At 42.3% G+C, this 22,001-nt stretch overlaps 1 protein-coding gene across 5 annotated transcripts in view; it reads left to right on the forward strand.

Moving 5' to 3' along the window:
- The window catches only part of LOC148477692 (uncharacterized), an 81,533-nt gene that overhangs the window by 19,535 nt on the left and 39,997 nt on the right, over window positions 1–22,001 (forward strand). For 3 of the 5 annotated variants that reach the window (XM_088456339.1, XM_088456337.1, XM_088456342.1), the window contains exons 2-6: window positions 2,233–2,259; window positions 12,444–12,789; window positions 14,524–14,640; window positions 15,946–16,187; window positions 21,781–21,946. In XM_088456339.1, the coding sequence (XP_088312465.1) occupies window positions 2,233–2,259; window positions 12,444–12,789; window positions 14,524–14,640; window positions 15,946–16,187; window positions 21,781–21,946 (898 nt within the window). The remainder of the gene's footprint in view (window positions 1–2,232; window positions 2,260–12,443; window positions 12,790–14,523; window positions 14,641–15,945; window positions 16,188–21,780; window positions 21,947–22,001) is intronic. The other 2 variants (XM_088456341.1, XM_088456340.1) reach the window with 1 other exon arrangement.

Below are 22,001 nucleotides of genomic sequence, written 5' to 3' on the forward strand. Positions count from 1 at the left end.
ATTATTTCTACTTTTACATATTTAGAGAGACAGTGGGGCTGATAGTGCACGGGCACATGGCACTAGAAATACACACACAGCGCCAATTTCTGTGGTTATTGTGTTTATAGAAGAATTGACTTCATTGAGTAACATCAATGAACTACAGATGTTTTTTATTCAAAAGATTCTTGAATGATTTCCATTTTTTTCCTAGATTCATTACAATCTGGGGCCAGCAGACCATGGGGCCTATATAACAACAATCCTTAATATTAGCGGCATATTTTGTTTAGGATTGCAGTGATACAAATGAAAATGAATATGCCACAGGTGTTCATCACTACTTACCCCTCCGGTGAGGTCCAGCGAAGTCTCTCAGCAGTCATGTGCATGTTCCACGGTCAGTCTGCACATGTGCATGACTGATTGACCTGGCAGGGACCCGGAAGTGCCTGGAAGGCTTCGTTGAAGCAGGAAGGCTGCTGCCAGGTCCCCATTGCCGGCAATGGGCACCACATCTAAAGATGCCAAGAGTGATGCAGGGACAAACAGAAGTAATCTTAGATTACAGCTGTTTGTAAAATACAGAAAGGATAACCTAACCCCTTTAGTGAGTGCTAAAGGGGCTATGCATCATTGTAAAATGGGGCCCTATATCATATACTGTAAGCTAAGCTGTTTCATAGTGTTATATACCCGTACAATGTACTATACATACATAATTTACAATCTAACACAATTTCTCCAGTCCTATGGTTACCCATTTTGAATGTTTTGTGTTTGCCTTTCATCCTTTCATTGCCATTATAACGGATACCATGGCATGGTTTTATAACAATATACTGGCTATTCTTTGGGACACAGTTTACCTGAAATGTCTTTGCTTATCAGAAGTTCTACAACTGATAATAATGCTTTCTGTAGTAGCTCTTTTCATGTAAAACCTGAGTCTTTGCTGTTGTTTTTTTTTTTTTCTTAATGGTCTCATTTGCGCTAGGGCCAGTATTGGTAGAATTTGTTGAAGGATCAACCTGCGGCTGCTTCAATATCCTTTTAAATAGAACTTGAATTTTTTACATTTTAATCCAGTCCATTTTCCTGCTTTGCTACAACAAAATGAACCAGCTGCAGAGACCACAGATCTCAGGGCCTGATTCAGAGCCGGACGCTCTGACCACAGCGCTCGCTCTGAATCAGGGCCCTCCTACCTAAACTTGGAGCGGCCTCTTGGACGCTCGCATAGCTGTGGGTTACCACCCACAGCTTATACGAGCATCCATGATGATGGTCGCGATGGTCTTGACCATCGGGCTTGCGACGAGACCCTGCGGTAGGGTCTCGCTGCCGCAAGCCCTGGAGTGATTTTGGCTCTATCAGAGCCAAAATCACTCCCACTGACATCACTAGTGATGTCACTGGGGCCGGACCCAGACGGTAGGCGTTCCCATGGGAACGCCTCCGTCTGGCAGCCACGCCCCCGGCACGCCCACCAAAGGTGGGTGTGTCAGTCACCATCGACAGCACGCCCCCTTTGGTGCGAGACCCGGAGCGACAGCTTGACTGTCGCTATCCGGGTCTCGCGCATGCGCACAACGGAGCTCCCACCGTCGTGCGCATGCCCATTTGGGTACCATCGACCCGCTTGCGAGCGTCCTGTGCTCGCGAGAGGGTCTGAATGAGACCCTCAGTCATGAGGTTTTATTGTACTTTGTAACAAAAATCTGTCTCCAGTCCACACCTTCCAGCTATAAACTATGGGGGTGACTCAGTTTTCAGTGGTGCCCCGCCAGGACACTGGCACCTTGCGGACACCAGCATTACCAATTTCCCCTCGCACATTACAGTGGTCTGTAGGAAACTGTGCAATGTACCATGAATCTCTTGGATTGGCACAGCCAAGCATCACAACCACCCATGGCAGAAAAATGCATTCCACCCGTATGAATCCTATATTTTTAATGCATTGCAATCATTGATAAATTCTATGAGGCCTAGTGCATGCATTATATCTACAGTTATTCACGTCTCTCTATCCCTTTCCAGACCGGGCCCACATAATTACAGTAGATGTTTGCAGACACAACTGGTTATATAAAATGAGTTGAACTTTGATCAATTCCCTCTGGCAGTGAATAGATTAGACCAGCATTCATGTCCAAGTTGCATATTTATCCTCTGAATCACTGTTTTATCAGTTATGTCTCTCAGCAATACTACTGCCATAATTTCTTCCTTTTTGCTCTGTTCCAGCTGTGTCCAGAGTTTGTTCCTAGACAAGTAGGTTCATTATATGCATATTTTTAACTCTTGTCTGCTTGCTGTGTTTTCATGCCACTCACTAGGGGGTCTGTATGTCCAGCTCTTGCTGAATAAATCACATTTGTTTTGCCCTGTGTCTCTATACTTGTGATGGAAAGTTCTCAGCCACACCTCATAGATACAGATCACTAGATGCAAAACCTACCTTACGTCAGCAACACGGATTATTATTTATTATACAATCTTATGTACCTCAAGGTTGAGATAGTATGTTAGTGATGTAATCTATTCTATACCCCCTTGTAGGTGGGGGAAGAAAAATGAACAGAAAATATTTAGAGTGATAGATAATGGAATCATGAGAACACAAAACACTTATTTCACTCAAATAAACCATATGGTGGTGATAAATTACATTGTCAGAAAAACCTAATTTTCTGGGTTATCTCATTTGAGTATGTAAAATGAGATGAAGCTATTACTATAACTGCTCTATTTCATCTACAGTCTTTGGGCGCAATTCAATTGACCGGTATGTTAATAGCGTTGGGATGTTTGTCCTAGAGCTATTCAATTCTAGCCCGACTATAATCACTTAAATTGGAGAATGCCAGTTCTCGCGACTTAACCTGGATATTTAGTTGCGAGAACCGGCATTTTCCGATTAAAGTGCCGGCCGCAAGGCTGTTAGTGCCGTGCTAAGCTGGAAAACAGTTGGCACTTTAGTCGGATTTCTCCTCGCACCTGTAAAATCCATTGAGATGTCCGCCATTGTGTTGCCATTAGTGATTCCGTTAGTATTTACATCCATTATATTACCACTGGTGCAACTAATACATTTTATGTCACCCACTGTAATGTCACTGATAACAGACAGCTGAATTATCTTCAGTAATATGATCCATTGTGATGACAATAATCTCATCTTTCATTATGTAACCCATTGTGATGATTTTTATTGATCTTATCCACAGTGTTGTCACATTTTATAATCTAGGAGATCGATAATCTGATTTAACAATATCGCATAATAGGGAAGATGTATCCAACCTTCCAGAGATATACAAATGAGAAGTTGCCCACAGCAACCATTCAGCTTCCTGGTTATAAATTAGCTAGCACAGTCTATGACCGTTAGAGCTAACTGGCTGCTATGATCAACTTCTCCACCTTGTGGTCTATCCACTAAGCCTTTGAGAGAAAGTACCAACCAATCAGCGCCTAACTGTCACTGTACAGGCTGTGTTTAAAAATGACAGGAGCTTGATTGGTTGGTAGTTTATCTCCATCCATATTATCTCTCTCCAAGGCTTGGTGAACAGAGCCACTTTTCTCTCTCAAAGATGTGATACATCTCACCCAATGTGAATTAATTGATTTCAACCACTATGACATCAGCTATTGTGATATCAGCAGTGGTGTAACTAGGGTATTTGGAGCCCAGGGCAAGTCAAAAAACTGAGTGCCCCCCCCCAAGTATGTACACACGCCACAAGGGGCGTGGTCACTGGAAAATGGGGGCGTTTCAACATGACACACCACCGTTTCTCATCACTCTGTGAACATTCCTTTCCATCCCATATGCACCTTAATGCCACCAGTAGTAGTGCCCCTCTTGCAATGCCCACTGTAGCAGTGCCCCTTATGCACTGTCCCCAGTAGCAGTGCCCCCTGTAGTAGTGCCCATTATACAGCTCCCCCAGTAGTACACCCTTATGGAGTGCCCCTTATATAGTGCCCCTTATACAGTGCCCCCAGTAAATCCCCTTACAGTGCTGCTTGTAGAGATCCCCCTATGCAGTGCTCCCAGTAGTGCCCCTTATACAGTGCCCCCATTAGTGGTTCCTCCTATGCAGTGCTCCCAGTAGTGCCCCTTATACAGTGCCCCCAGTAGTGGTCCCTCCTATGCAGTGCCCCTTATACAGTGCCCCCAGTAGTGGTCCCCCCTATGCAGTGCCTCCAGTAGTGCCCCTTATGTATTGCCCCTTATACAGAGCCCCCACCCCAGTAGTAGTACCCCTATGCAGTGCCCTTTATATAGTGCCCCCAGTAGTAGTCCCCACTATACAGTGCCCCCATTAGTGCCCCTTATATAGTGCCCCCAGTAGTAGTCCCCCTTATGCAGTGCCCCCAGTAGTGGCCCCCCTATGCAGTGCCAGTGCCCCTTACATATATAGAGGACAAAGACACACAAAAAAAACCAACAACACTTACCTGAATCCTCGCTCCTGTGCCCGCCGCGGGTCCACGCTACACTGACTTGAAACCAGTGTTCTGGAACGTGACCGGCAGAGCGCCCTCCCCCCACCACCACCACCACACACACCCCACCTCCGGTCTGATGGTGCCCAGGGCAGGTGCTGTGGTCGCCCCCCCATCCTACATACGCCACTGATCATCACTGATATAAATTTGTGATTTAATCCACTGTGATGTCACCCAGTATGATGTCATATATGTCATTCACTGATGTCATTGATACCACATTGCAATGTTACATGGTGATGCCTCAGTGAATTCATATTTGTGATCTGCCATGTCACCCATTGTGATGTCATTTGCGAGGTAACTTTTTGTGTTTTATGATATATTTAAGTTATGTAACCACTCTCATAGCATTGGTGATTACATTCATCATGATGCCATGGGTTATGGTGATGTTTCCCTTGAATTTTACATTGTATAATTTCTTATTCATTTTCATGTCTCACTTTGGTCATCAGTGATATCACTCATAATGGGGTCTATTTATTAACATTATTTTTACTAAAATAATTTGAAAACTGGTGTTTTCATACTCTTTTCACATGATTTTAGTATCACATGAATTTACTAAAGGGCAATTGGAGTAGAATTTGCAAATTGTACTCCAAACCCTAATTATCACACATTTTTAGTAAGCAGATCGCATTTCCCATAACTGTAATGGGAAATGTGCTCTGCACGGATACAGTAAAAATATATTGACAAAAAATACTGGGGGAAGCACCTGGTTATGGTGTTATCCAGGGTTTCCCCAAACTCCCCGACTCCTGCTCTTCTCTGACAGGCCCCCTGAAATAAATAGACTCAAGCTGAGCACTGTAAAAAAAAAAAAAAAAAAGAAGTAAAAAAACCCCAAAAAACACTTACCTGCATCCAGGGACCGGAGATCGGTGCTCTGGTGATGTTCTTTGGGGCTCCTGCACTGTGACCCTGGTCAGCTGTTGCATAGAGCAGGAGACGGGAGACCAGCTAACTGGAGCTCCAGAGGACACTTAACCGCGGGGGTTGGGACCTGCAGTATCCTGCACCGGCATATGCGCAAACACATTCTCCCTGTAAATTTTCTGAAAACAGGGAGAAGTGTGCGGATGGGATTCGCAGGAACAGAGCTTTGTCATGTCCCTGCATGCTGATGTTAGTACATCCATGTGATATTTCCTAAATTCGCGAATTTAGTCGGAAATATCACACTTCAACTACATTCTAAATGCGGATTGTAGTAAATAGGGCCCAATATCATCTGTGATATATCTTCAATGTGATGGCTTCAGTGACGTCTCTCATAGTGATATCAGATTTAGTTTTTATGATCGTATCCATTATTATGCCATTAATTTTCATCTTCATTATAGTTTATGATGTCACTCACTGTGATGCCATCTATTATGATGTCATAATTAATCATAATGTAATTATAGGGGACGTAGGTCTCAATCCCGACATCGGAATCCCGGCAAGGGATTCAAGATAGGTGTCGAAATACCGATGCCTATCTTAATCCCGACGCCAGAACGCAGAGGATGCCAGCCCGAACGAAGGTAAGTCTGGGGCGCCCTTAGCATTAGCCACAGTGGGGAGAGGGTTAGGATTAGGGAGTCTAATGGGGTTAGGGTTAGGTTTATGGGGAGGAGATTATGGTTAGGTGCCCCCCCTTCCCCCAGGAGGGTTAGGTTTAGGGAGCGGTAAGAGAGGGCTAGGGTTAGGCACCCCCTTGGGGAGGTTAGGGTTAGGCACTAGGGGGTGAGGTTAAGGTTAGGCACCACTAAGGGAGGGTTAGGGGGGGACAGGGGAGGGTTAGGGTACTTACCTGCCGCAGTCAGGCTCTTCATCCTGTCGGGCATCTGCTGTTGGGATTTCAATCCCATTCCACTTATAGATAGAATGCATTTGATGTGACACTGTGATGCCATAAGTGAAGTTACACACTGTGATCTTAAAATTGAGGCTATCATTGTGATGTCATCTATGTTAATGGGGCTATATTTTATTTTTCATTTGGATCCTCAAGCGGAATGTGAATAGGCCACACAGATGTCCTCAAGCCGTTTTGCAGGTTTATTCGTAACAGCAGCATACAGCGGTAATGCAGTTACAGTCTGCAATGCTTCACATTAGGTGGTGTGGTTTCATGGGAATACTACATCTCTGGACGATATAAGCTTTTAATTTGTAATCTCCCACAGTCTGTATCCCTTGCTTTCTTGGCAGTACCCAAGCATGATACATTCCACTGATTTAGGATCCAGCTTAAGTTTCTTCTCTTTAGAAACACTTCCAGACCACACTACAGCGGTGTTTTGCCTTTTACAGCTACTGTGGGTGCACAGTTCTTTAATTATACAGTGATAGACACTGCTGCTGCCCAAAAACAGTCTTCTAGGCCTGTGTTACTCTACATAGTCCAGACTCTCTCCACAATTGTGCGGCTGGCTTGCTCAATGACACCATTCTGTTCTGGCATGTACGCAATGGTCAGCTAATTTTGCTCAAAGCCATATTCTTTAGGAAGACTACTGAAAGTGGATGCTAGGCCACTCAGGTGTCGTTAAGTTGGTTTGCAGGTTTATTTGTAACAGCAGTATACCGTGGTAATGCAGGAGTTAACAGTGGTCACACAGTGATGTCTGTGTTAGGGGTAATACCCAGGGTAACAGCAGTATATGCACGGTAACACCTGAAAGGAGCACAGTACTGTGATACCCTGCACAGCAGCGTGCTTCAGACCATGCTCCGTGTCGGAGGTCACACCACCCACAGACTCCGGGTCCTAGTGCCTGGAGAGTATAACAGCGACAGCGCTGCAGTTACTCAGATGCACAGATATGCTGCCTCTTATGGGAGTATCATGGGTTTGTCATTTAAAGTGGTAGCGTACAAATGGCCTGATACAGATGTAGACGCAATGCCTATATTTACGAAGATTGAGCAATTGTTTTGCCATTATGCATGCTATTGAATTGCTAATATGCTTACACAGAGGATTCACTTGTGAAGTGAGTGACAGGTAGTCAGCGTTTGGGAGAGGTAACGGGGGTGGTTAGAAAAACACAGGCGTGTCGGTAGCGTGTAAACACTGTTTTCTGGGCATCCATAAATTAGCCACTGCGTCTTTGCATGTTTGGAAACCCACTGTCTGCAACAACTTAGACATACTCAGAGGGCTGATGTCAGCCTGATCTGTGCTCATTGTTTCCGGTTTTGTGCGTGAGCTGCGGATGTGAGATGCTTTCAGTGAGCGTCTCTAATCCCTGGACAGCAGGTAAATCATTAAGCAATTGCGATCAGTGAGAGATGGCAGCTGCAATGGCATTTGTGTCCACATATGAATCAGGCTCAAAGATGCTTCATAGGGCTGGTACAAGTTTCAATGGTGCGACCGATGGTGGCGTCTAAAGATGCACCCAGCAGTATTTGAGCATCTAAAGACACGCAATGTGGGCGCCTTAGTCCTTGCAGATTTGGGCGCATGGATGTACACCAGGGAAGAGCTTTGTAGTGGCGTTAGCATAAAGATGCAGGTGCGAGTGCTGCAAAAGAGGCAGGCATGACCACGGCTGCATCTAACTCACAATCAGCCCCTCTGTGTTGCTGAAGATCAGTCATACTTGTAATTGGGTGCAGGGACAGGCAGAGCAGCATTGCAGGGTGGTAAGACATACCTTATATACTGTAAATGTTTAGGATAAAAATTACAGTGTCTTCCAGTTGTGATGATCTTGAATGAGGGGGTAGATGCATACACATGATGAAAGTGTGGTTAGTACTGGTCATAACAAGAGCCCACACACACTAAATGGTACATTTGTGTCTTTCTCCTCATTTTTATCCATTTAAGTGCATCCCTTGGAAACACTGATCTATTATCTATGTTCAAAATGTCCAAAGTAATGAACTAAGGGGGGAGTGTACTATACCTCCCCAATACCTCCACCACTGCCTGCAGTGACCCCCATGTAACAGCGGACAGACAGAGCTGCTGGGGTGGGGTGCAGTGGATGTGGCACCTGCAGGTTGCAGTCACACGCTTCCTGTATTCTGTCTTGTCTGCTAAATGCTCCAGCAGGTCAGGTCAGGTCAGGTAATGCTGGGGACTTAGGACAGTTGTCCAAAACTGGACAACAACTGTTATAAGTAGGGACTTTGTGAACTAAACTGACGTTTATACTTCTACAAACTATCCCTGTTTAGTAACAAAAGTATGTCATCATATGATACTTTAGAGAAGACACAACATGAAGGTGAAATTCCATCATATTCTGATAACCTGCCTATGATATTACAGAAATGATTAGATGCACATACAACAAGGAGACAAATGATTAGTAATAATAGTAATTAGTGCTCCCGCTAGGTTGTTTCAGTGGGGCGCCGCCCTTATGGAGGTAGCCCGTCACCTGACACAGGCCTCTCCCTGCCCCGTCATCCACCTGGGGGAAAAGTTGGGGGCGAGCAGTAGAGGGTGAACAGATGACGTGCTGAGGGCATTCCAGTATCTTTGTGAGTGCTGGGCACTACCCCTAGAATAATGTAAAGGGGGGCACACACGCCCTTCCCCCAAGAAGTCATGCCCCTTTTCAGACGTCCTGCCCTATCAGGAAGCTAGAATGAACACTAGTAATAATAATGATAATAAAGTCCATGGCAACATGTTGATGTATATGTTTTGTTGGTTTTACTTGTCTTTGATACTATTAGATGAAGGGTTATTTATTATTCAGAAATACTGGGCCATATGCTACACAACAATGTTGCTGGGACCACACACACACACACACACACACACACTGGCAATGACTATTTTGACCTAACCTTCTTGAGAAAGGAGACATAAATAGTTAAGTTGTAGTGTCAGAGCCATGAATATGAGGCTTCACAAGTCATGCTCCATTTTAAAGTTAAACTCAAACAATGTTTTGCAATACACTATATTCAATTATAGGCTATACGCCTTGAAATTTGTGTCTGTTATACTGTACTTTTAGTTGGTTATGTCGACATGGTCTGAATGGCGACTTCCAGAATTTCAACATGGACATTATGCCGTTGGTGAGCATTCAACATGGTCATACTGTTCAACATAGTCATTATGTCGACATTATGAAAATCAACAGTCACAATGTTGACATTACAGAATTAGGGTTAGACTGTGGTTAGGGTTCTAACAGTAGAAAAATATTATATCGGCATGTCGACTTGCAGTGTTGACATTATGGCCATGCCGACATTGTGCATGCTGACGTCACATTTTGACAATGGCAACACATTTATATAACATATCCATTTGAAGCTTAGTGGTTGATTAAACTTCTTTGTGGAGTATAGTGCATCAGGGACCAATGTACAGGCTATTCAGCATAGCAAAAAGCGTATTAAAATGTACAAAGAAAAACAATAATTCTTCATTTATACTTGCTGAACATTGACAGACCTTCATGAGTGCATCTTCCTAACACTGCCACTTAACCTTAGTATGCTTACTGTACCTTAGAGTGCTAACCTTAGTATGCTTACTGTACCTTAGAGTGCTAACCTTAGTATGCTTACTGTACCTTAGAGTGCTTACCTTAGTATGCTTACTGTACCTTAGAGTGCTTACCTTAGTATGCTTACTGTACCTTAGAGTGCTTACCTTAGTATGCTTACTGTACCTTAGAGTGCTAACCTTAGTATGCTTACTGTACCTTAGAGTGCTTACCTTACCTTGCTGCATGCAAAGCCAAAATATGAAACTAATTAAGGACTGTGTGGCAGATGTGTGTTTATCAGAACATTGGGTTGGGGTTATAGTTTCTATTTTAAGTGAGACTATAAACTGTTAGAAAACCATGTGTGTCATCGTACTGTGGAACATGTGTGCTTGTCAGAAGATAGAGCTGAGGTTATCATTTCTGTTTTACCTGAGATTGCTGATCCAAACGACAGCACTTCCAGCAATGGGAGATCATACCGCTAAAGTGAACAAATGTTTTATACTCTACAGTACAGTTAATGTTGCTTTGTTTGATGAGCTTTTGTTACCACACACAGCCAACACAGACCCTGGCCTCGTCTCTCCCGGAAAACGAGGACGGCATGCCCCCGTTTCCGGGAATGGTGACCAGGCACGCCCCTGCTCCACCCCCCAAACGCTGCAGCATGTCAGTCATGCTGAGGCTTTGGGGGGGAGTGGGGAGGGGTGCAAGCAGGATCTTAGGACCTGTTCTGCATATGTGCAGAACGGGTCCTGCGCAGACCCCTAACCATCAGACATGTGTGTTCATCTTCGGATGGACGTACATCTCTGAATCAGGCCCTTGGAGGGGACAATATGGGGGAGATGTACTAAGCCTTGAAAAGTGATAAAGTGGAGAGTGATTGAGTACCAACCAATCAGCTTCTAACAGTCATTTTTTAAACACGGCCTGAAAAATGAGTTAGGAACTGATTGGTTGGTACTTTATCACTCTCCACTTTATCTCTTTTCAAGGCTTAGTACATCTCCCCCTAACTTAGAAAAACTTATCATTTATGGAATGGTTAAAAGTGCACCAAAACATTTTAATTGTCACATTGGAGTCATGGATATAAAATGTTCCTACATTAAAGTGTAGTATAATCTTCCCCTCCACCATTTATCATTGAACGTTATGATAAACCTATATTCTGAGTCTTGTATGTTGCTGAAGTTCTACATAATGTATATTGTCACTAGAGAGGAAATATATAAATTGCTGTGGGAAGATAATTATTATATATTATGTATATATTTTCTCTCTAGTGTTAAATTTACCAAGGAGGTGAGAACATTACTTATACCCTACCCTACCTTGTTTTAACATTTCCATAAATAAATATTTTGTTATATGGACCTGTGACCAGTGGTGTAACTAAAATGTTCTGAGCCACATAGTTAATTTGTCATATCATTCCACAGCACACACTAAAGGCCTCCATACATCAGCAATCGACTGTGGCAATTCTGCAATTTGCAAATGTTTATATAAATAAATCTGCAATGTATGGGCTTCACAGATCGCAGATTGCAACCAAAAAGTGATTGGAATTGTTAAATCAGATTGTCCAACATGTTGGATATCACAGATGGATTGGGGCTGTAGATTGCTAGTGTATGGACATGATCAGCAGATTTGCAGACTGTTACTAGTAAAATGATGGGCATTTCAAGATTGGCAGATCTGTTTTTGCTGCAATCGATCTGCAAATCACTGAAAAAGATCTGCAATGTATGGGTGCAGATTGCTAGTTTGGGAAATCCAAAATCGGGCAATAAATCTTCAAATTGTTAAATTGTGGTTTGCAGATTGCTGATGCATGGGGGCCTTAAGATCTGGTTCATCCTAAATCAATCCTTACACTAATTACATAACGACTAATCTGGAACAGGTACCTGATCTATATGTATATTACCCTTTATATTTAGAAGTTGCCAAGTGCAATATAAATGCAGCTAGACTGAGCAGTCTGATGGCCTGCTATAGTCACACATTTGCCTTAATCCATCCAGTGGTCAGTTGCCTGTTTCAAATTTTTCTGCAGATCAAATAGACTCTGCAATCTGGGATGATTTTCTTGATGAGCATCTGTCTTTAATATTTAACATCTATTTGCAGCTTCATTTGGTACAAAAAGCTTTTCTAGAGTCTGTCTAAATATCTGTGCCTGCTCATTGTGAATTTCAATAACTATTTTATAATGGCATGGTGGTATCAATACAAAGACGTTATAACACATACCAACCTATCAGATATTTGGGTTATTGCACCATTTATAGAATAACCACCTTTTGTGTGCCCGAGACACCAAACATTTATTTTGTAAGCTCAGTTGGGCAAGACACTGTAATTATTCTGTATATAGCCCTGCATGTAAGGAAACTCTATAAATTGGGCAAAGTGCTGACATGTGAGATACTTTTTATATTGTGTGCTTGATTGTAGAAAGGATGAAGGCCAAGACAAAAAGAAAAATGCTTCAGGGAAAATTAAAACACAGGCTCAAAATAACGGTCCAAAGCAAGGGGACAAAAATGGGCCACTTGTCCCTCCCATCCACCCTGAGAGACTGAAGGACTTTGTAGAAGAGGAATACCTGAACAGAGACGTTACCACATGGGAAATGAAGACTGCAGGAAACATAGAGAAACCATTGAAAGATGCTGTTGAATTTGTTGTCCCAAAAGTCCAGAAATCCAGTGTGAGACCAAAGAACGAGTTTCTGAGATTTGAAGATATCAGTGCAGCTGCTTTTAAAATCCAAAGTGGTGTTCAGAAAACTCCTTGCATGGTATGAAGCTTAGTACAAACCAAAGCCTCCCATAGACTTTAGTCAAGGCAGATGTACTAAGCTCTGGAAAGTGATAAATTGGACAGTGATAAAGTACCAACCAATCAGCTCCTAACTGTCATTTTTCAAACATGACAGGAGCTGAGTGGCTGGTAGTTTATCACTCTCCAATTTATCACTTTCCAGACCTTAGTACATCTCCCCCTTTAGTGTTATAGAGACTAGAATAGACAGAATTATTAGCGCTGTTTCACTGCGCAAGTTTTAGAAGAATATTCATTTTGTATTGAGCAATTGAAGGAAATGACAAAAGAAAACATTTATTAAAACTGGTATAAAGGAGAAAAGTGGGGTTGCCCATGGCAACTATTCAGATGTTTACTTTCATTTTATACATTTCATTAGAACTATGACCGCTTTTCTCTTTGCATCTGTTTTCATAAGTATAACGGAAACTATTGTTAACTTATATATTAACGAATATACAAATAGTACCATAATAATAGTGCTAATAATAATAATACATAAGTGCATAAGAAAATTCTAGGTAAGTGAGAACAAATATCACATAAAATGTATTTCCCAAATCATGTATATACTGCTCACACTTCTGCATTAATGAGGACAGTTTATGATTTTGGCAAATGTATTTATATAGGTTTCCATGATGTCACAAGGGCCTTATAAAATAGCATGTGGTCTGTGATATAAAAAATGTTACTTTATATTTCTTATTTCCTAAGCCAAAAGGTGGTGGCAGTACTGTTAGTCTCATGTTTTGATATGTTACGATCCAGTATCCAATTATATATTACTCTCTCTTGTATAATTTTATGAAAAGCATACTTGATAAATAGGCCACTATATCTCAAAGTCTTAATACATAGACCCATAGTCCCTAAAAAAGGCAAATACTCTCCGGCAAGCTAAACTAAGGCTAGAGTTTGTTTAAGGAAGAATACTATATATTAAATAAACGCACATAATAACTAAAAAACATATTTTATTTATTGAACTATTTTCTTGCCCATTTAAAGTAAAATCATTGTCACTGAAATTCTATTTTTTTTTTTATTTTGTCCTGTCTTATTTTGTTATTGGTGATCAATAGAATATCTATAATACCTCTGTGTTATTGATAGTCTTTATGTCTTGATATTTGGAACCTCAGGAATAGGTATATGCTATGAAAATATAGTTAAAATGTTTTAAAAAATATTATAATGTGTGAATGTAAAAGAATGTTAAAATCCCATATTATTTAAACCACAAAATGTTTGCCAAATATGACCCAACAAATCTAAGACACACACAAGAATAGCAGAGAGAACATGTTATAGGCAAACAAAAAAGCACTATAGAAATCATTTTGTTATAAATAAAAACTTTTGTAGAAAATATTTCTTAATGCTACTAAGTTGTTATAAGTACCATAACGTCTAACTTCAGACTTCATTCAATTTAACATAAAAACTAATTTCTACAAACAATATTTTATAATGTATTTTAATTTCTTTATATTGTTTTCAGTACCATTTTATTGTTAAGAACATTTTAGCTCTGCACTTGAAAGGAGAGTAGCTTACACTCATGACATAGATAACCATTGTACATGTAATGTCAAATAGTTTGAATATTTTACTACTTTTTTTTATTTTTTGTAATGGATCAGCTTGTGTAATAGTGTTAATGACCTTTTAAGTTACACATCCTTTTCTTTCCTAACAATTTCAGTATTCAAGGATTTCAAAACAATATGGAGTTGATATTTACCTGAAGAAGGAATATCTACAGTACACAGGATCCGTCAAGGAGAGAGGGGTGCTGTACCTGCTCACGTCGCTTCATGAGGTACTAATCCCTGAAGTTCATAATTATGTTGAATATTAAACTTAATTAAAGGCTAATGTTGTAACATATAAAAGTCAGTGGTGTCACACATTGTTTTTATTTATTTTTTCAGACTTGATCAAATTGGCCTGAAATGTATAAATGTGTGAGGCACCTTCATCCAACATATCTGGATGAATATTATTTAAATTGCTCCCAGTTGGCCTGTAACTGCTGTCCGTTCATCACCCAAATACACTACTAGGGTCCCATTGGTTCCACCATTTCCATCTGATTGCCAAACAGATCTCTCAAATTTTGCATTTTTAGTTTGCTTGGCCACATTAGATACAAATACATGTAATCACCTTTACATCAGATCCAAACAGTAAAATCCCATTATTGGTCACATCACTTTCATGAATACACAGAGGACAATCCTGTATTGCTGCTTTAAGTCTTGATGCAGGCTGCGTCTCACAGGCTATCGCATTTCTGCCAGTGTGTTAATTTCCAGACATGAAGGGTTTTGCTGGGTTCACAATGTTGTAGGGCACATTTTTCTATCATAGTTTGTGTGCTGGCATTCCCTTGGTTATTGCTAATATCTACTGTACTTAATCATGCTGCAGTGTTTCTTTCCAGGATGACAGTATCTTTATCTTAGGATACGGGTGGCTGCTTAATGGTTAGACTATATTTATTTATTTTAGGGATGAGCGGGTTCGGATTTACTCGGTTCTTATCGCCACACTACCGCAAGTTCAGATTAGTTTGGATTTATTTTATTGGCTGTCAAAAACAAGCGACAGCCGATAAACAATAAATTGCCGTTTTGAGAACCGGGTAAATCTGAACCCGGTCATCCCTAATTTATTTAAAACTGTTTTTCATAAAGTGCTTAGGTATTACGCAGCACTTTACAGAGAATATTCTAGTCATTCACATCAGTTATTGATGCTATTCATATTTCATGCCAATCTGATTCACCAAAGCAAACCCCAATCAAGCATTTATGGGGTCTGGATTGGAGCCTGAGACACCATATTGCCATGGAACATACTCGCCCCACTTAAAAGCCACGCTCTATTCAGTGGCTTTATATTGAGAGGTTCATTTTTTTTGTCCACTGTGTCTAAAAATCATATCTGTCTAATTTGCATAAACATGTCGATCGGTTGGTTGGTTCCATGTGTACCACCCAATCCAAGTTGATAGTTAGGACATGTGTTGTAATTGTGCCGTGTATGTCACTTTGTAGTGATACTTTCAGTTGGAAGTATCGCTCTATATCCAGTCATCTCTTTCAACTTTTGTATCCCACAGAATCAGCAGAGGAAAGGAGTCATTGTGGCTACAGATAGTAATTTTGCCATGGCTGTGGCTTTCCACGCGTCAGAGCTACAAATACCTGTGTTTGTCATTATGTCAGCTGGGACATCTCCTAACCGAGTCAGAATGTGCCGTGACTATGGGGCCATGGTTATTTTGTTTGGGCCAACAGCAAGAGACGCCCAGAGCCATGCCAGAAGACTGGCACAAGAGAATGGCTACCTTTATATCGAAGAGTATGTATATGTTTTGGCTAGATGTCAGATATCTATCTATCTATCTATCTATCTATCAATAAATGAGATACATACTGAAAACAATTGTAGAACTATTCCAAATGTCATAATAACTGCAAAAAAGTTGTAGTTAATGTGACATTTTTAGAACAGTTTGTATAGTATTAGGTTTATTATTATTATTACTAATAATAATAATAATAATAATATTACTACTACTCATTATTTATATGCAATAGCTATAATCAACCATTTTGTTTCTATGGGGGCTTCCTGTGAGAGGACTGTGAGCCTGATTCAGAGATGGACGCACATATGTGTGGGAGTCGCACAGCGCATGCCTCCTGACGGTCACAGAGTAGATTTATTTGCAACAGGAAGGGGCCGTTTGTGGTCGGCAGTGGGGGGTTCAAATGCAGGGAAGTCACAAGCATTTGGGGGGCATGTCAGAGCTTGTGACTGCAATCCTGTACACAGTGAATATAGCTATGGCATCTTACTTACGTCACCCATTCTGCGCAGCCATAGGGTTTCTCAGAAGGTCAATTATCGACCAATGTGTGTCCAATGGTTGTGTCTTGGCAATATTGTCGAATCTTCGATGCGGCAGGTGAGTGTCTCAATACAAATTACAGCAGCTGTGACATTTGCATATTTCGCACAGCTCCTATGTACACAGACGCAGTAGCGACAGCATTTGCGTCCATCTTGCAGATCAAAGCAAAAAAAATGATGGTTACGTACTGTGTGCCAGTCATTGTCATCTGCAAATGTATCAGCGGTCCTAATGCCTGCCAGCTGAAAACACCCCCACACCATAACAGAGCTACCGCCGTTGTGGTCTGTCTCTTGTTGGCATGGGGAGTTGATTGCCTTGTGGGGTTTTCTCCACACGAGTAATCATTCATCTGTACTAAACATTTGGAACTTTGACTTGACAAACCAAGTACACATTTCCAGTAATTTTACATTGAGTGGCAGTGCTCATGAGCTCAGGCTATGCGCAGAGCCTTGTCCTGTGGGGTCAGTAATGGGACCCTAATGGGCCGCTGGCTCCTCTACCCCATAAAAGAGAGGGAACGTTGTACTGTTCAAACAGTTATGCCCCAGCATTACATTTTGTTGTTTATTATCTGTGGCAATGTCATATTTTGTTTGGTTGTTACAACGTGTGCCAGATAGCGCTGTTCGCAAACGTCCAGAGTTTTTTGTCGGCCAAAGTGGTGTCATACTCTGGATATCTTCCCTGATGTTGTGTAGTTGCGGTACACCCTTGAAACTATTGCAAATGAAAATCCAAATTTCACGTTGATTTCGGAGATGGAGTGACCCATCTCTCTGACACCTACTAGCAAGCCTTATTCAAAGTCTCTTAAATCATGATACACTGCCATCTTCAAAGCAAATTAACCAACAAGGGATTGCAGAGATATCTGCCTATAGATAGTATTTCAATTACAAACAATAGCATTTAATGCGGGGGTGTGGTGGCACGTACTGGGAATGGAAGCGGTTGTCTTAGTTTTTCTGGCACATGAGTGTATTTAGGTATACTGTAATACACCAGATACCTTATTTGAGGTAAAATATTAATCTAGATGACTGGAAAATAATAATAATTAAAAGTCCTCTTTTAATATGCTTATCCATACATTTATAAAAATGAAATACAAACATAGGTGTAGACACAACTTATGGGCCCCATAGCAACATTTTGAAGGGACCTTGTCCCATTGCTTCTAGAGAGACACTTTTCTCTACTTCAGTGCTCATTTTATGCCCCATAATAGTGAATAGTGCCCTAGTTAATTTCATGCCCCATAATAGTGCCCTAGTTCATTTTGTGACCCATAGTAGTGCCATGATTCATTTTATGCCCCATAGTAGTGCCCTAGTTCATTTTGTGCCCTATACTTCACATTATACCCACAGTGCCTCCAACTAATATTATGAAACACTGTAGCAACCCTAGTTCACAACATGCCACATTGTAGTGCTGCCAGTACACATTACACCACAGTGACCCAGTTCACATTATGAAACAGTGTCCCCAGTACAAATTAAGCCACACTGAAGTGCCCCCAATTTATATTGTGCCCCAGCAGAGCCATAACTAGACTTTTTGGTGCCCTGTGCCAGAAAGAGCATTGGCGCCCCCCTCATTTTTCAAAGGGACATAATGCACCCAAAAAAGGGCCATGGCCTCATATGGAAGGGCCAGGGAATAGAAAGGAGAGGCCAGGAGATGCTGGGGATGAAATAAGAGGAAGATACAAGCAAGAATGAAAATAAACAGAAATTTGACAGGCCAGAACAGCGCCCCCTGACCTGTGGTGCCCTGTGCGATGGCACCGGCCGCACTACCCTAGCTACGGCCCTGTGCCCCAGTTCATATTATGCCATATTGTAGTGCCCACATTAAAGTCACCTGGATCATGTTATGCCATGCCATAGTGCCTCCAGCTCATAGTGTAACACATTACAGAGCCCCAGTTGATATTATATAACATTAAAGTGCCCTCTAGTTCATGTTATGTCACATTACAGTGGCATAATATGAACTACAGTGCACTATAACATTCACTACAACCCCTTTACCATTCTAACACCCACTACACACACAGCTCATTGAAAATGGAATGTCACCCCATTAGGCAGCCTTATCCTACATAGAAGTCTGGTAACAGATTATGGGCTGGATGCATGATACATCATATTTGGAATGCAATGCATCCTGTTACCCATTAGAAGCATAACGGCAGTTATTAATGCCGTCTGCTTAAAAAAAATCACAAAGGACAGCTCTCCTGGTAAGAGCTGTCCTTTGCAATAGAAAGACTTCTGGGTTTAGGACCCAGAAGTCCTTTTGCGCATAAGTTGAGATATGCACGCCGAGCCTCAGGAGGTGCTGGGTGGGATCTGATTTGATCCCTCTCAGGGGGAGTTGCAAATAGAAGCCATTAGGTATCACATTCCAGGGCTTGGTGCATATGCGGTAAGCAGCCAAATCTCGAAAATTTTATTTTCAGAGGTTTGACCGCAAAAGCTGCATTGATGCAGCCCCACCCTATTTCCCGTTGAGCTCACTTACTTCACAAAGGCTGTAATCAAGGTGAAGCCTACTCTCAAATAGTGCTCAGCTCAGCTGTGCCTGTGATGGTGAAACAAGAGCATGGGAGATGGACAGGGACGGACTGGGACTCCAGACCAGCCCTGGCATTAATGTCTGTGCGTGCGCTCTAGGCGCTTGCTTGTGCAAAGGGGGTGTGACCTTGTCACATATGGCGTGGCCCCTCCACACAGGCGTGGCCTTGTCGCACGACCCCATCTCTCAGTATCCAGGCCAAGCAGGAGCTGCTCGGACAGAGGGCCTGATTCAGAGACGGACGCTCTGAACGAGCGCTCGCTCTGAATCAGGGCGTTTTTTAATTTTTATTTTTGTCCGCATAGCTGTGGGTGACCGCATAGCTTTTGTCCGCATAGCTGTGGTAGTGTCTCGTGGCCGCAAGCCCCAGAGAGCTTCTGGCTCTAATAGAGCCGGAAGCTCTCCCACTGACATCACTGGTGATGTCAGTGGGGCCGCCCCCAAACGGCAGGCGTTCCTTCGGAAACGCCTCTGTTTGGCCAGCCACCCCCCCTGCCCGCCTACCAAATGGGGCGAGCTGTCAATCACCATCGACCGCTCGCCCCCTTTGGTGCGAGACCCGGAGTGACGGAGCACCCGTCGCTAGCCGGGTCTCACACATGCGCACGACGGAGCCGGCTCCGTCGTGCGCATGCCCAGTGGGCAAACATCGACTCGGTTGCGAGCGCTCAGCTCTTGCGACCGGGTCTGAATCAGGCCCAGAATTCCATCAGGACCGGTCCATCAGGCCTTCTGGCATTTGCCAGAAGTGCCAGATGACCAGTCCGGCCCTGGAGATGGATCATATCAGCTTGGAGCTTTACTGAGAGGAAGAGACCCCCACATATATGAGTGCTGAAGAGTCCATCTTATCAGGTCAGACAATGGGCCAGGTCCATTGCTTAGCAGGCAATACAGGGAACTTGGAGGACAACTATATAACCTAGTAACCTAGGTCCATGGCTCCTTAACCCTAAGGGCCCCATAATAACAGCACCCACTATAGCTAAACCCATGGATACAAAGCATATGTAAATACCATCAATTAGGGTACACTCAAGATGTGAAATTTTACAGGTACTGGCAAAACCCTAGAATAGATCTATCAAGGCAGCTGCCAGTTACTGGTTATATCTCTTAAAATAAAACACAAAATGTGAAAAAACTTATTCCAATCCATCTTTATTTCATGAGACATCTCCTTTGCTTAATTGATATTTTTTGTTTATACATCCATGCATCCAGGTTAAATAGCATCATTCAAAAGAAAATGAGAAGGGTGGGTTGCCTCATTACCATGTGCATAGAAGGGTTATTCCAAAATAACTACAAATGACAAGCCGTAAGACTGTGGGCCTGATTCAGACCGACTCGCTAGATGCGTACGCTCGCTCCCAGCGTATGCAAATCTAGCACACACCCAGCAATACAGGCGATCGCACAGCAAGGCATAAGCACCCCCACTATGTCTTGGCGTGTGATCACTTTGTGTATGCAGACGCCCACTTGTGCACGTCATCTCTAGGAAGTGTATGTAACCATCGGAAGCGAATGCAGCGCTTGTAGCTGACTATACCCTACTGCAAGCACTGCGAGCCCTCCAGTGTAAAAACCAGCCAGGTGACGTGTACTATGACGCTGCCTATTAATTATGCACGCCTCTGAAATGGCGTTGAAATACTCAGTCTGTGTTCGCACCTCCATTCCCCCGTTACTACTGGCCTGCCCCTGTTACCACCCACAAACGGCCTCTCCTGTCACTCATTCCACTGGGCTGTCTTTGCTGGGCGGGCGAGCGAGCACTTCCTGATCGCTCAGACTAGTTCGCACTGCGAGGCATGCGCACATTAGCAAACATCGCCAGCAACGAGCGTACGCTTTCTAGCGACCGGGTCTGAATCAGGTCCTGTGTACAATGTACTGCTGCATACAGATGTCAGCTTGCTTTGGTCCAAGACAGACTTGTATATTCATCTCATGACTTGTAAACTCAAAGATTTGTATTTTCAAGAGAAAACACAAAAGCTCAGAGAGATTAACATTGTATCATTTTGTTAAATATGAATTACATTTTATTATACCTTACAGGAAATGTAGTCTAAAGCTAAACCGTAAATTCAGCCTTGGCTGGAGTATTTATACAGTATAAGGACTGAGAAAAACTGTGACACATATATTACAGAAATAATAACAATAAGCGCAAAAATTAAGAATCCAATAAAAAATTAATAGGCTACAAAGCCGATACATAATGGGAACAAAGTATGGAATAATTATTTATGTTCTTCTATGTAATTAACCATTTGTGCTTTCCATCATTGGTTGTTCTGTTACGGTGCACAGGGTTTTGTAATATTTATTTGGTTGTTTTAGCCACATCCCCTTTCCTAATTTCTATCTTTGTTACAGACATTATACTGTATAGCAATTAGTTTTGCCTATAATTTCATATGGTTTCTTTCACTTTAGGGAAGATAGTGCTGGTTATCTTGCAGGACTGGGCACAGTGGGATTGGAGATATATGAGCAGGTGCCCAGTTTGGATGCTGTAATATTTCCTGCTGGTGGACATTGTGGTTTGTTGGCTGGGTCGGCAGCTGCCCTGAAACATCTGAATCCAAAAATAGCAGTGATTGTAAGTACGCCGTTTAGATCTTTGTTACCTAGGGGCCCATTTATCAAAGTGTACT

Source organism: Taudactylus pleione, unplaced genomic scaffold (genome assembly GCF_031769625.1).
Source record: "Taudactylus pleione unplaced genomic scaffold, aTauple2 ptg000699l, whole genome shotgun sequence".
In the NCBI taxonomy this organism is placed as follows: Eukaryota; Metazoa; Chordata; class Amphibia; order Anura; family Myobatrachidae; genus Taudactylus; species Taudactylus pleione.